The sequence below is a fragment of the Belonocnema kinseyi genome, chromosome 3, assembly GCF_010883055.1.
Source record: "Belonocnema kinseyi isolate 2016_QV_RU_SX_M_011 chromosome 3, B_treatae_v1, whole genome shotgun sequence".
In the NCBI taxonomy this organism is placed as follows: domain Eukaryota; kingdom Metazoa; phylum Arthropoda; class Insecta; order Hymenoptera; family Cynipidae; genus Belonocnema; species Belonocnema kinseyi.
The window spans coordinates 84807568-84824257 of record NC_046659.1 but is presented as its reverse complement, the minus strand read 5'-3'; the positions used below and the strand labels follow the sequence as shown (position 1 = coordinate 84824257).

General features: G+C 28.5%; 1 protein-coding gene across 1 annotated transcript in view; it reads right to left on the bottom strand.

Annotated features, from left to right (window-relative positions):
* The window catches only part of LOC117169353 (DNA repair protein RAD50), a 58922-nt gene that overhangs the window by 982 nt on the left and 41250 nt on the right, over window positions 1-16690 (bottom strand). Inside the window, exons 13-15 of the mRNA XM_033355691.1 lie at window positions 15914-16189; window positions 10611-10744; window positions 10389-10520 (exon numbers count right to left, since the gene is read on the bottom strand). Of these exons, the coding sequence (XP_033211582.1) occupies window positions 10389-10520; window positions 10611-10744; window positions 15914-16189 (542 nt within the window). The remainder of the gene's footprint in view (window positions 1-10388; window positions 10521-10610; window positions 10745-15913; window positions 16190-16690) is intronic.

Genomic DNA, 16690 nt, shown 5'->3' with positions numbered 1-16690 from the left:
ACTATAAATTAGAAATGAAATTTTTTGTCGATTTGTTTTTAAAGAAGGTTCTGAAAAGCACCTATACGGCTTTGACAATTACATTCTCATTACGGATCTCCTAAGAACAAAAATTACATATTTCTGAAAATGATTCAATTTTTAAAATTTTTGTCTAACTTTTCAAAATATTGCAAAGCACATAAAAAAGACCAAATTCAATTAAAAAAGCTATGGTTAAAATAATTCTTTTCTGTAATTTATAATGGTTTGATAAAAAAACAGTTTTTTTCTCATATAGGATTGTCCATAAACTACGTTACAACTAGGGGGGGGGGGGGTAAAAAACCTAAGATTGATAACGGGAAGGGGGACAGTCACAGTAACTTTTAAGAATGTAGAGAAATTTTTATTTTAAAAGTACATATGGTAACGTTTTTAGTACGTTTCGCGTACGACGAATGTTCTTGGTAGAAAATTATCTTTTTGGTTAAGATTTCCTGAATTTTATTAAAATTTCGTTTTTTTTTGGAGTAAATTAATCTTTTTCTTTCAAAATTCATCCTTTTTTAGTTAAAAGATCAACTTTTTGGTTGGGAATTCTTGAATATTATTAGAAATGCGTATTTTTTGGTAGAGAGTTCTTGTATTTTATGAAAAATTGTATATATTTTTAGTAAACTAATCTTTTTTGGTTGAGAATTCTGGAATTTTATAGAAAATTCGTTTGTAGGTAGTAAATTCATAAGTAAGAATTCAAATTTTGTTTCAGTCAAAAACTCACCTATTTGGAAGAAACTTTTTTTTTATTTAAAATTATTTAGTTTAATTAAAAGTTCAACTATTCTATTTTTGGTTAAAATGTGCCTTTTCTTAGTTTTAAAATGCAATAATATCCGGATTGTCACATAAAATTCAATTAGACACATTTCAACACTCATTCTGAAAATCACTCTTTTACCGAAGTTTAAAATTTACCACATGGTCAAGTAGACAATATAGGCATATCGGCAACTTTACTCGCTATAAAAAAAATCAGTATAAACGTAAAATAAATGATATGTGCCGAATTTCAACCATTTTCGCCGGGCCGCCACAGTGGTCTGAAACGCCCAAAAAAATGGTAAAAACCTAAAAAAAAAGAATTCCGAGAGATTTTGTATGTGGTAGTAGGTAAACGAGGTTCCTCCACATTTACTTCTCGAATATCAAATAGATGGGCTGCCTACGAGACGCATAGTAGCGTCTGAAAGTCGCCCTTGTTACATCGTGCTCCGTGCAACGTGCTACAAGGAACGAGAAAAACAACGTTCAAAGTGCACACAGGAATTGTCGAATGTGCAAAAATCTTCAAGAAGAAGATAGAGGAGGCACCTCAAGGTTGGTAATATGTTTTAACAATTTACTTTGTGTAACAATTGTTTATACATTATTTATACGTGTTTATACATTATTTATACATTAACAATTTTCCAAAAATCGTCCGAAAAGTTTTTTCCGTAAGACTCCGCGTTGTTTTCAGATTCGTGATTCAAGTAAAGGTTTTACTATCTGGAAACTATCTGGAAACTGGCCAGACTGACTGGCCAAGTAAGAGCTATCATATATAATCGGCTTGAGCTATTTTTCTCTACCACTACGACGCCGATCCTTTATTTTTAAGTTCGCTGCGAAAACACATTCATTTCCCATTATAAGCAGTAAATTTAAAATGCATGCTATATATTTATAATAAGAAATAAATTAATTATACAAAAATGGCAATTCCAAATTGACACGATCAGAGCAAATGTGAACTAAAAAAAAAGTTGCGGAAAAAAGAAGTAAAAACACGCGAGAGCCAAAAAGGACCTACGAATTAGCCGAGAGGTAAAAGGACACAAGAATGAAGGAAGAAAATTTCCCCCACTTTGCTGCTGCGAAGACCAGCCTCGTGTAAAGCCGAAAATGCGCGAACATGAACCGAGCTCGCCCGACTTCAAAAATGACGATCTAATCAGCTGCTCCTCAAATTTATTCTCGTTTTAAAATTCTGAGGTACCATAGAATCATTACATTTGTTGCGAAGAGGAAAATATTTTCACCATATAATTGAATTTTGTACTAAAATGATAAATTTTTAACGGAAAATGGAATGTTTAATCTTTACCTAAACAAATCATATTATATCAACAGAAAAGAATTTTTACTAAAAAGGTGGATTTTTAACGAACGAAATGAATTCTTAATTCAAATAGATGAACTTTGAACAAGAAGAATAAATTTTTACCAAAAAAAGATAAATTTTAAAAACTGATTTTTTAAATAAAAATTTTAACTGTTTCATTTATGGTCTAAAATTTGTATTTGACGTTAAAAAATAATTTTTTTTATTAACAATTCAAATATTTTGTTGAGAATATAATTGTTTTTGGCCTGAATAAAAACTCAACTAAGAATTTAATTGTATACATTTTTGTTAAAAATTTATCTTTTCTAGTTAAAAATTTATTTCTTTTTTCAATGAAAATTGAACGATTTGATTCGAAATTTCTTTTTTTTTTTGCTTGATAATTGACCGTTTTTAATTAAAAATTCATCTGTTGAATTTTCTCAGTTAGAAATTCATTTTTTTTGGTGGAGAATAATTCTTATTTTTAAAAAATTCATCTATTTTAATCAAGAATCCATTTCTTTCGTTGAAAAGACTGAATTCTATACTAAAAAATACATTTTTAATAAAATACATCTAAATTTCAGTCTGAAATAATTTCATTTAGAGATTGCCAAATTATTGTTATTGAATAGTTCAAAATTTTTGAAAATTAAATTTCGAAAGCTTTGAATTTTTATTGATCCCATTTTCAAAACTCTAATCTACAAACATTTCAACATTTAACGTTTTCAAACTTTTCTCTTTTTTAAATTTTAATCTGAAGCTTTACAAAATTTCAAGAGATTTCAAAAGATTTTTAAGGATTTTAAATATTTGAGGATGTTTTAAAAGATGTCAAAGAATTTTCAATTTATTTTTATAATTTACAGGAATTTAAAAGAATTTAAAAAATTTTAGAAGGGTTATTTAAAAAAATTCAATACTTTAAAAATCTTTTTAAAAAAGTTCAAGGTATGTCAAAATACTTGGAAGGGATTGCAATATTTGAGAATATTTAAAAATGTTCCTAGGAATTTCCAATCGATTACGGTATTTTAATATGAGATTTTGAAATATTTGTTATATTTTAGGATATTTTAATAGATTCCATGGAATTTTTCATTGATTTTAATAATTTAGTATAACATTTTAAGGGATTTAAGAATATTTTAGGGTAATTTTAAAATTGCAAGGAACTTTCAAGAGCTTTAAAAAATTTCAAGAGATTTTAAAGGATTTTTAAATATTTGAGGATTTTTAACCATTTTGTACACAATGCTTTTTGCTTTTCTTTAAAAGAATTTTTTTTAACTTTTTGGATGAAAATTGAACTTTTTATCAAAAAAATTTTAACAATTTTTTTTTTTAATTATTGTATTTTATTCCAAATATACTTGTTTTGCATAAAACTAATTGTTTTAGTTGAAAGTTGAACGATTTATATTAAAAAATAGTCAACCAGTCATTAATATGAATATAAAATTTATAATTATAACATTAACATTAATAATATATATAATAGTAATAATATCCATATTATATACACCTGAAGAACATACTCAAAATCGACTCATGCATGAAATTAAGAATCACGCGAAACATCAGAATCGCCAGTTTCTTTAATTTCTTTCAAATGTAGATCGAAATATAAATAGAAGACCTATGGTGGAAATAAATCTTAAGACTCGATCTGGAAGCTCTGGGAGCAGCTGATTAGATCGTCATTCGTGAAGTCGGGCGAGCTCGGTTCATGTTCGCGCATTTTCGGCTTTACACGGGGCTGGTCTTCGCAGCAGCAAAGTGGGGGAAATCTTCTCCCTTCATTCTTGTGTCGTTTTACCTCTCAGCGAATTCTTAAGTCATTTTTGTTCTCGCGTGTTTTTTTACTTCTCTTTTCCGCAACTTTTTTTTAGTTCGCTTTTGCTCTGAGCGTGTCAATTGTGAGATAACAAATTCTTCTAACGTTACATCAATTTTTTTTAGAAATGGAATTGTGTTCTCAGCTCCAGTATACTCGAAAGGAAATATTCACGATGACCAAAGCAAACCTGCAAGCTGACCTGAACGAACAGCTTTTGATTTTAGAAAGCAGCATTTCAGAAACGAAAAATATTGATTTCCAAATAGCCCCTGAGGAAATAAAAAATTGCTGCTTTCGAAATTAAAATCAAGATGGCGAGATTCCGAAAGAAAGAGTGCTCGTTTCTTCAAACTGAATAAGAACGGGCTTAGTGCTACTATACCTATAGCCGTAAGCGTTCCTTCATATAAAAACAAAACCATAAATAAATACATGAAATCAATTCATATAATTGAATCAAATAGGACTGAATGAAATAAAAAATTCACGGAAACAACTCTATCAACAATTGAAAATTTGAGACTTTGAAAGAAATTTGAGAGCTTCAATTGCAAATAAATAAGACATTTGAATTCAAATTTTTTAGATGTCAGTTAACAAGAATAAGTCGCAAAACAAAGGTGGACGTCCTTCTGCAGGCTTCAAAACAGCCAGTGATCGAACGAAGAGACGAAGAACAGAGGAGCTTCGGGCTTATAACAGCACTGCGGAATTAGCATTTGCCATAAAGATGAGTCTTCCTGAGTCCGGGGAAACTGATGCTGTTAAAATCGTCAACGATGTCACCACGAAATCTCCTAGGCGAGCTGCCACATACCTGACTGTCTACAAGTTATCGTCCAAACCACGACCATCTCAGGTTTCCAGCGATGACGCGCTAGCTTTAGTAATCGACTCGAAACTGTCGAAAAGCGCATATCAGAATATTAGAAACCTCCAAAAAAAAGTTAACACGACATTTTTACCCTCCTATAAACGTGTCTTGGAAGCAAAAACTCGCTGCTATTCAGATAATATGACGTTATAAACACTCTTAGTCCAGAAATTGTTAAAAATCTGGAGCTAATAATAAAATGGGAGTGTGATGGGAGCTCAGGGCAAAGCCAGTACAAGCAAAAATTTCTTAACTCCGAAAGTTCTGATGCGAGTATTTTTTTAACATCGCTTGTTCCACTACAGCTTGCGCCTTCATCTCACTCTTCGAAAACTTGTGAAACAATTATTTGGAAAAATCCGAGGCCTTCCTCTTCACGGTATTGTAGGCCGATACGCTTACAGTTTAAGTCCGAAACAGCTGAGCTCGCTTGTGCCGAAGAAAGAAATATTGCTGATCAAATCAAGGCACTTACTCTATTCAACATAATTGTTGATGGAAAGGAGATTGAAATCTCATATAAACTAATTTTCTCAATGGTCGATTGCAAAGTTGTGAATGCACTGACAGATACAGCCTCCACTTTGAGATGTCACATTTGTAATTTAACATCGAAAGATTTTAACAGCATTGAGAAAAAGATCCCGAAATTGCCTATTGGCGAATTGTCGGAGGAAGAACAGGAGTCGCGAGATAAGGACATCAAAGTATTTTGCGAACAATTTGCAAGTAAGTTTTCATGAGAAAAAAATTTCCAAGACGTTTTCCAACGTCTTATGGTGTCTGAAGTTATCTGAAGAAGCGATTAGACTTTTGTTGCCTCCGACTATTGTTAATCGCGAAGTATCCGAAACTGATGATTCTGGCACTGATACTTTCTCAGATTCAGATGAGGATGCAGTATGAAAATAAATGCTATACAGAACAACAATAGGCGCCTCTTTTGTAGCCATTCCTCATTTTTATTTGTTTTTATCATTATTATTATTGTTATACATTTATTGTAAATTACAATGAGAAACAATAAAAGGCTACAACACGGTTTTGTAGCCACAATTTTATTTTGAAGATCTGACGCCAAATTTGAAATCAAAGACCTCGGAAACCCACTTATACCAAGTTTGAAGCAAATCTGATTAAAATTTTTGAAAAATATCCGTCATTTTGCGTCCGCTATTTTGTTTGTGAAAAATCTGACTTCGAATTTGAAATCAGCGACCCCAAAAACCTATTCCTACCAAGTTTAATGCAAATCCGATTACAATTTTGAAAAAGTATCCGCCATTTTTTTCTGAAAAATCTGACTTCAAATTTGAAATCAGCGGCACCAAAAACATATGTATACTAAGTTTCATGCGAATCTAATCACAATTTTCAAAAAGTGTCCGCCATTTTGTTTTTGTAAAATCTGACTTCAGATTTGGAATCAACGACCCTAAAAACCACAAAGTGGGAAATTTCATCAGCAAAAAATTGAGTCTTCAGGTTTTGACCAACCTTTTTGGGCGTTTCAGACCACTATGGGCCGTTTCGAAAAAAAGTGCGTTTGAAATTTAAAAATATCAAATTGCCAAATTTAAGTAATTTACTACAAAAATTATATTTATTGTATTCATTTACCTATATTAGCATAGTTTCATGATCATATAATTATATTAAAACGCACATAATGTTGAATTATTACTACTTTTTAAAAATAAATCTCTTAAAAACTGAATAATAATAAAACAATTATGAAATAATTTAGTTATATGCGCATTAATTTTCAAAATAGTTTTTTTTATTCAATTTAACAGTTATAAGTATTTTACACTGATTATTATATATATCTTGTACAGAATATATCCATTAATATAACAAAATTATATTTAATTATTTATACAAATTTATAGAAACAAATAAAGTTCATTTTTATATGTCTATTAATCAATTTCAAACGTGACGAGAGTTGTATTCTCGAACCGCTTTTAATAAATTCTCAGGATACTTAGCATTTGTATAAGCTACTTTATGTTTTGAAATCCGCATGCACAGATTCTATGCTCTTCTAAAATACTGTTAAATAAAATAGATATTTTACGTAGTTTTTACTGTATCACAAGCCTTAAATATGTCAAGTATTTTTAAGGCTTTCGAACAGTTCTAAATTCTTGTTTTTCTCAAGATTTATAAGCAAAATTTGAAAAAAAAAATTTCTGCATTTCAAGAAAGCTACTATAACTTGGAGATATCTATTACACCAGAAGTTCATGCAGTGTTTTTGCATGTATTACATTTCTTTCGCAGAATATGCAAAGCCCTGGGATTTTTTTAGTGGGCAGTGTATGGAATCTGTTCATGCTGATTTAAAAACAACTTGGGCTAAACATAAATTAGCTTGTACAAATGCTAAGTATCCTGAAAATTTATTAAAAGCGGTTCGAGAATACAACTCTCATCTCATTTGAAATTGAATAATAGACATAAAAAAATCAACTTTATTTATTACTATAAATTTTTGTAAATAAATATAATTGTATTATATTAATGGATATTTTTTGTACAAGATACACACACACAATTAAAATTTTGTCATAAGGACAACCGCAAGATTTCGCCGGGAGCGGGTGCTAATCTGGAAAATTGCACCCGCACCCAGCGAAATCGCAGCAAAATTTCAGCTACAACCACGTCTCACGACACTGAGATAGGTAGTTACAGTCTGTAAAGGAATCAATACGATGATCCAGCAAAAGCCTCGTGCACCCTAAGAACACGGAGCGACCCAAGGACTACCGCCTTCTGCATTTTTCCCGCAAGTGTTTTAGCATATTGTTGACACGCAGGGATGCTTCTTAGGCCATTAGCAAGTGAAATCTTGGCACCTCCAAGAGCGCCGATGATAAGGACGATCAATTTAACAGAATATTCCGGGTACAATCGTTGCAACTCCCTTATAAGGTCTCGATACCTCTCTTTCTTTTCATTCTCCTTGGTTATGATGTTTTTGTCAGCTGGAGCCGAAAATTCGATAACGAACATGGTTCCCTTCTCGAAGTCAAGAAGAACCATGTCAGGCCTCAAGTGAGCAACAGAAACAATTGCCGTAAGAGTGATAGAGATGGTAATAAAGCATTCTTAGTGCAGCATTGTGCCTTTGAATGTAGGTCGTTCCCGCGTGAGTTGGCCAACTAGATAGTATGTGAGCTAAATGCTCGGGGTGTGCATATCTGTGGTGAAATATTTTTTCATTGAACCTATTGTCGTCAAAAAAGGTATGCAAAAAAGGTCTCCAAAAAAGGACATTTTTTCTGAAATAGGTGATAAATAGGTGACAAATAGGTGATAAACAAATGTTAAATAAGACAAACAAGTTGTAATTTGTTGTAAACCGAGAGATGCCCAGAATTTGTTTTTCTTTAATTAAAACGGCCGCCCTGAAAATGGAGTATTTACATTTCCACTGAGAACTAATATTCAATTTAAAAAAAGTAAAAACTATTTTTATACAAAACCATTGAATTGTTTACAACATAGTTAAATCCTTTACCAAATTGTTGATTTTTCAAACAAAAAAGATGAATAGTCTGCACTTTTAAACCATAAAAGTTCAATTTTTAAACAAAAAATTAAGCAGATGAATTTCCCTTGAGAAAAATTAATCTCCAATTAAAAGAACAACGATAAAAACGAATTTTCTACAAAAAAGTTGAATTTAATACCAAATTTTTTAGTTTTCAACAAAATAGTTTAATCCTCGACCAAAATAGATAATGTTCAACTAAGAAGATACATTTTTCACAAAAAAGAGATTAAATTTCTACCAAGAAAAAATGTTCAGTCCAGAATAAAAAATAATGTTCAGCAAATTGTTCAATTTCTAACAAAAAAGATGAATGTTCAGAAAAAAAAATTTTATAGTTGATATTTCCACTACCAAACTTGAATACAAAATAATAAACAGTTAGATTTGACCAAACAGTATATATTTTCAACATGACTAGATTTTGACAAAAATGTTGATTTTCTACAAAAAAAAAGACGAATTTTCAACAAAAAAACATAATTTTTTAATCAAAATGTTGAATTTTTAATCAAAAATGGAGTAGATAAATTTTCATTGAGAATGAATTTTCAATAAAAACAAAAACGAATTTTCTACAAAAACAGTTTAATTTTATACCAATTTGTTGAATTTTCAAGCCAAAAAGCCTAATTCTCTATCAAACAATTTAATTTTAAAAACAAAAACATGAAATAACAACAAAAATAGTTCATTTACAATTAATCAGTTGACTTTTTAAACAAAATATTTGAATTTGTAGTTTAAAAAAATTTGTTTACAACAAAACGAATTTTTAATTTAATTTTTTAACAAAAAGAAAAAAACGAACTTTCAACTAAAATTATGAATCTTCAACGAAAAAAAATGAAATTTAACAAAATTCGTTCAACTTTCAACCCAGGAGTGGAATTTTTAATAAATAATTTTTATGGTACAAAATTCTACTTTTTGGTTACAAATTCTAATATTTAGTTAAAGATTGAACTATTTTATTGAAAATTAAAGTCTTTTGTTAAAAAGTAATCGTTTTCGGACGAAAAATTATATTGTTTGTCAAAACATTATTTTTCTTTTAATTGAAAATTCATGTTTTTTGGTTCAACATTCATCTTTTTGATTGAAAATTAATTCTTTTTATTTGAAAAGTCTATTATTGTATTTTGGATTGAAAATTCTCTTTTACTTTAAAAATCGTCTTATTGGGTGAAAAAAATCAACTATTTGCTAAAAAAAATATCACTTGTAGGCTAAAAATTCATCTCTTGGTTAAAAATTCTACTATTTGGTTGAAAATCTAACTGCTTTGTTTAAAAGTCATCTTCTTTGGTTAAAAATTGATCCTTTTTGATTGAAAGCTAATTATTTTTATCTGAAATAAATTATATTTTTATTTTATAATTAATCTAAATTCAACTATTTTCTTAAAAAGTAATTTTTTCTTGTCAAAATTTCAACTGATTTATTAAACACTTTTATTTTTTGATAGAAAATCAATCCTTTTGGTGTGAAAATTCTCATTTGTTAGAAGTCATATTTTTTAGTTGAAAGTTCGTCTTCCTTGCTTCAAAATTAAACTGGCTTGTAAAAGACTCATCTTTTCAAATTAAAAATTTAAGTTTACGTTTGAAAATGCAACTCTTCCTGGTTGAAGTTTAATCTTTTTTGTTTGAAAATTCGATCAATAGGTTCAAGATTCGTCGATTATGAAATTGTAATAAAAACTGTGTTTGGTGTGCAAGTTGTAATTTTGAATAAAATTGTACTTTTTCAACTGAAAAAAGGTGACAACAGAAGAGAAACACCTAAATAGGAGAAAAAGGTGACAAATTCCTTAAATAGGTGACAAAATCGAAAATAGGTGACAAAAGGTGAATAGGTGACACTCTGTGATGACTTATTTTAATGCTTAAAATCATTAAAACTTTTTTTCTCAGACTTGATTTTTGGGACAATTTAATGTAGTTTCGGTAAAATTCAAAATAAAAATTTAACTTACTCTGGACCCCTCGTAAGTTGGTAATAGCCCTTGTGAGAGTTAGCCTGAGACAGTCTCGTTATAAAAGGTTCATCGTGACTAATCACAATCAGTTGGAAGCTCTTCTGCTGTTGCGACCGCAGATTAACGATACTGAAAAAAGTAGAAACAATTATTAATATATCCCTAAAAATGCCTTATAATTTCAAACCAGAGATTTTATCTTGCTGAAAAAAAACTTACGTGCATAAAGCGTCTGCCAAACTTTTAGAATTGGACTCATCCAAATTAGTCGTAGGCTCATCCAAAGCCATCACACCACACTCTCCGCAGAAGGTTTCAGCCAGTGCCATTCGGATTATTATAGAAGTTAACACCTAACAAAACGCAATATATTTTACTACAAATTTTACACATCAAAATTTCAAGAAAATTCCATTATCAGGGTGTCTACCCGATGGGCGATTTTCAATCCCGGACATTTCCCGGTTTTCTTCTGGTCAACTGTTAATCTTTCACGATCAATTGTAAAGTGTTCAAGATATTTTAATGATTTCAAGTGAATTTTCAATATTTCAAGAAATTTCTAAAAGTGTTAAAAGATCAGGATGGCTGTTCTAATCACAGAAATTTTCTATTTTAAAGGGAAAATTATCATTCATTCTGGAAAGTCCCTGTTCGAAAGTGAAAAATATAATTCTTTAAAGAAATTCCCTGTTAAGAGTTAAAATTAAATTTATTTTCAAAAATTCCCTATTGCAAGTCAAAATTATATTTATTTACCATATTATTATCTATTATAATTCAGGTATTGTTTTTGTAAATTGCTTTTTCATAAATCAGAATTAAATTTATTTTCCAAAATCCCCGTCTTGTATCAAAAAATATCTGTTCCAAGCCTAAAAATAATTCTTGACGAAAATTCACTGTCTTACAATCTAAATTATAGTTCTCAGGGTGGCCGTTTTATTCGACAAAATAAATTCCCAGTCACAACTGAGCTTTAAATGAAAGCACTCAAAGTGGAACTGTTAAATTTTGAACTTTTAAAATTGAAATTTAAAAATTTTTAATTAATAGATGGAAAATAGCGATGTGATGCGTTTGAGTAAATAATTTATTATAAATATAGTTAGATGTAAAATATGACATACTTCAGACCAAGCAAGATAGGTCTGAAGTATATCATATTTTACATCTAACTATATTTATAATTAAGTTTTTAATTCAAACATTTTTATTCAAATGCTCAATAATTTACGCGTATATTATACAATTCTTAAATTAGAAATTCAATTATTTTCTTTTTAAATAGTTGAAACATCATTGGAAAGCTTCCAAATTTTATTTCAAAATCTTGAGAAATCTAGAAGTTGTTTAAGTTGGTTTAAAAATTAAAATTATTTTAAAAATTTTTTCAGAACTTCTAAATATCTGTCAAAATAAATTGAATTTTTTCTACAATTTTCAGAAAATCCTGCAAATTATAGAATATTTCTTTACAATTTGGATGTATAAATAATAATTGAACATTCATTATTTGCAGGCAAAATTTGAGTCAATTTAAGAGATATGTAGAAGTTTTGAAAAGATTCAAACTTAATGTAAAACTTGAAATGATAGTCTAATATAAAACAAAATGTAGATTTTCGCAGAGTTTAAACAAAAAAATTAGATTCTTTTCAAGAAATGTGAAAAACTTCAAAAGAATAAAAACATTTTCTAAAGATTCCTAGGAAAATTAAAAATAACTTTTCATTTTGAAAAATTATTTGAAGAGAATATTTAAAAAGTTTTTCAAAGATTTAAACAGAATGTTCAAAAAAGATTCTAGAAGATTTAAAGAAAACTTTCTAAAATTTGCATGATAATTGTTAATCTTTTTAAAACTCCTGAATATCTCTTAAAATTACTCAAATTTTTGCTACAAATGTTCGTTTGTAAATTATACATCAAAATTTAAAAATTTCACTTCGAAATTTTAACGATTCCAGGTTTTCTATGTCAAACAATTCAGTTAAAGATTCTTTACTTTTATAAATTTGGTTTCAATTTACTTGTCTTAAATAAAAATTCAAATATTGCTAAGCATTCAATAATTAATCTTTTTTTTTAATTAAAAATTTCAAATTAAATGGTTAAAAAATTGAATATTTTAGACTGAAACAATATTTTTAATTTAATAAAATCGTTTAATTAAGAATATATTATTATGAAGTTATTTTTAAGTTGAAAATAGTTTATAAACTTTCAGTCACACGTTCACATTTGTTTAATGACTAAGACTTTCAAATTGATACCGTTTAAGTTTTAACGTTTAAATCTGAAAATTCTTAAATTTTGAACTGGTTTAGAATCGTTTTGTCAAATCGTTTTTGTTCCTTTTTTATGACTTAAAGTACAGATAAATTTAAAAAAATTATTTATTTATTAAATAAAAATGTTTTTTATCAAAAATTTTCAACATCAAAGGTTTTTATTTTTTATTTGTTCAAGTCTTTAAGAAAGCATTTAAAAATGCTTTAAATTAAGAATGTAAGCTTAGAAATAAAAATTTTAAATGAAAAATTTTTAAAGTAAAAAAATTTTGAATTACGCATTGCAAGCTAAATAATAGCATAAGTGAAAAATATAACAATTCCACTAATTGTTTCAAAACTTTTAAAATCGAACGTGGACAGGTCTTTCTTCTACAAATTTTTTTAATTCCCGGTAAAAAAAAATTCATTGTCATTTCCCGGTTTCAAAAAATTCCCAGTCACTTCCCGGTTTCCCGGTCCAGCGGTCACCCTGACTTCTGTATGAAAATTCCCTGTTCTTTTTTCTTTATAAATTTGTCTTTATAATTCTTCACGGAAATTCCTCGTCTTAATGTATAAATTATAATTCTTCACAAAAAGACTCTGTTCCAAGTGAGTATTACACTGATTTCCAAAATTTCCCTGTTTTAAGTCAGAATTATATTTATTAACGATATTTGCTATTTTAATTCAGAAATATAGAAATGCACGTTTTCCAACATTTGGAAAAAGGAATGTTCAAAATCTAACAAATTCTGACTTGGAATAGTGTTTTTTTATTACTTTCTTCTAAACCAAATAAAAATCATATTCCAAAATTTCCGTTTAATGTAAAAAATTACCTGTTTCAATACAAATTATAATTCTTTACTAAATTCTCTGATTTAAAGCCAGAATTATAATTCTTGACGGAAGTTCAACTTACCTCAAAGTAAAAATTAGAATTTTTTATGAAATTCCCTGTTCAATTGAAATTATGATAATTTAAGGAAACTTCCTGTCCCAATTGTCAACATTATATTTCTTAACTGAAGTTCCCTATCCCAAACTCAAAATTATACTTCTTTACTGAAATGCTATCTCGTAACTTAGAATTATAATTATTTTCAAAATTATCCTCTTCCAAATCATGAAAATTGATTTTTTTTCTTTGATTTATTCCCTGCCTAAACTAAAAATTATCAATCTTGTGGAAAACTCCCTATTTGGAGGAAGGATTATGACTTCGTTTCACATATTCCCTTTTTTAACTCAGAATTAGCGTAATAAAATATATGAAAAAAGCAGGAGTGTCGTTTGATTCGCATACAAAAATTGCCGGTTATTTGCCGTTTTTTCCGACTGCAATTCATTTTAAGCAATTTTAAACTAGAAATATTGAAAATTGAAAGATTACCTTTTTGTTATAAACTGAAAACTTCTGAAATTAAAAGTTAAATTATTTTCATTTTTATTATTTTTAAAATCCTTAGAAAGCATCAAAATTTTATTTTAAAATATTGAAACATCTACATGTTGTTTTACATTTATTAAAATTTTCAATTATTTTTGAAATTTTATCAGAACTTCTAAACATCTATTATAATGATTCGAATTGTCCCTAAATTTGGTTTTAATCCTGTAAAATTATAAATATTTTTGACGACTTCAGAAATATTTTAAAATATTCTCTTAACATTATTTTTTAAAAATAAAGTAATTTTCAATTTATTCATTTGAAGCCTTTCATAATTCTTAAAAAGCTCCTAAATTTGTTGTTCGAAATCTGCAAAAATCTATATTTTTTTCAAATCAGGCTGCGGGCTATTTGCATCAAAATTTCGGTACGAATAACCGGATTTTGTCGCTATATGTACACACTTTGTTTAAATTATTTCAAACGATTACACGTTTTTAATTAATTTTTTATCTTTTCAAAGATAAAAAATTTGTCTGCGTCTGTATGTCTGTCTGTATGTATGGTTACCTGAATGTTGTAGCCACGCTAACTTTTGAAGGATTTGTCCAATCGAGTCCGAATTTCATACACTTCTGAAGTTCCCCAAAATGAAGGTCAAGTTCATTAATCAGACATTTCCAATCAAAGTACAACAATTGAGAGCATTTTGAAAATTTGAAAATTTTTGTTTTAATATTATAATTTTTGTTAAAAGTTTCTTATAGATGGGTAACAGACTTGCAAATTATCTAAACAAAAAATTTTTATTTTGATCAAAATTAGAAAAGTTATATACTTTTCAAAAATTTGAAAATTTTCAGAAAACAGAAAAAAAAATTTTTTTTCATAGATCCAAAAATTTCATTTAAAATTTTCAAGAGATACCAAATATATTTTTAAACTATTCTAGCCGATTTTTTCGATTAGCCCACAATTTAAAAAATTCGAGCATTTTCAATTTTTTTTTTTCAAATTATAGAAATTTTTGTCAAAGTTTCCCTAGTCTGAATAATTGCAAAAAAATAAAAGCAATTGTTATTTTTCTTAGTTAAAAAAAATGTAGGCTAAGGCAATATTTTAAATTTGATAAAAGCCTTTAATTATGAATATATTATTTTTTAGTTATTCAAAACTTTTAAATATTAGATAAGTTTTAATCGGACGTTTACATTTTGTTTATCTACACTAAGACTTTCTAAATTCCAATTGAGACAATTTAATCTTTAACGTTAAAATCTGGATTTTCTTAAATTTTAAACTGATTTCGAATCCTCTTGTAAAATCAATTATTATTCACTTGTTAATCCTAAACTTATAGTTCAATTAAAAAAATCATTATAATTTATATTCCCATTTGATCAACTAAAAAGTTTTTTTTATCCAAAATTGTTTTTAAATTAAGAATGTACGCTTAAAAATTAAAATCCAAAATGGAAAATCTGTAAGTGAAAGATTTTCGAATTACGCACTGTAAATTGAATAACACATAATTGAAAAGGATAAAAATTCAACTGATGATTTAAAAAACTGTTGAAATCAAACTCGGAGAGAATTCTTTTTTCTAAAAATTTCTCAAATTCCCAGTAAGAAATAAATTTACTGTCATTTCCCAGATTCTCGGTACAGCGGCCACTCTGAAAAAGCTTTTAATTCTTTTGTTAGTACACTCCTGAGAGAATCCCGGTCACTTAATCAGATTTCTGGTAATTTCCCGATTTTTCACCGTTAAAAACAGATTCCGGGTCATTTCCCGGCTATCCCTGTTTCCTGATAAGGTATAAAACTTGATTATTAAGTCAAAAATGTACCCTTTGTCCTGCGCTGCAACGTCCCTTCATGTCCATTTCCACTCCGTTTTTCTTCTGTATCAACTTGTAATTGTAAGTTCTTCTGGCAGTATCTGTTCCTTCAGTTGCGTTTGTTCGAATTTGGATGGTCGACGTATCATTTCCGGTGTAGACAACGTTCCACATTCTATCCATGATTTTGTTTACTGTATTCATTCGCTCTTCATGATACTCTATCATAGAAGCATCTAGTATTCTGCTGTACGTTTTCAAGTTTTCCACTGCCTCTTGAGTAGCCTGAATATGCAAAAAAGTTGGAAGTTAATGGTTCTCAAAATGAAAGCGATATTCTCATGGTGTTTAACCGATCGATGACTTTTAACTCCCAGTCATTTCCTGGTTTTCTCCCGGCCAATTATTAAATTTTCTCGGCCAATTTCAAAAATTTCAAAATATTTGATTAATTTCAAATGATTTTTAAACCTCTGAAGAATTACAGTTTTCAATCAGTATTTTAGCTAAATTCAGCAAATGTTCGGTCTTACGGTCAATGATAAAATCAAAATAAAAGCATCCGAAATAACATGTGAAAAACATATTTATTTCTTTTAAAAAAATCCTCAACGTTTCGACCAACACTGCGGGTCTTCATCAAGAGTCGATATAAAAATTTTGTTCTTTCAAAATGACGAGTCTACGTTGAAATTTAATCCATTTGTCCATGTCACTTCTCACGTTTTCACCATAACTTGTCGAAATATAAGACAGGTATCCCATTATTAACAGTACGTTACTGAC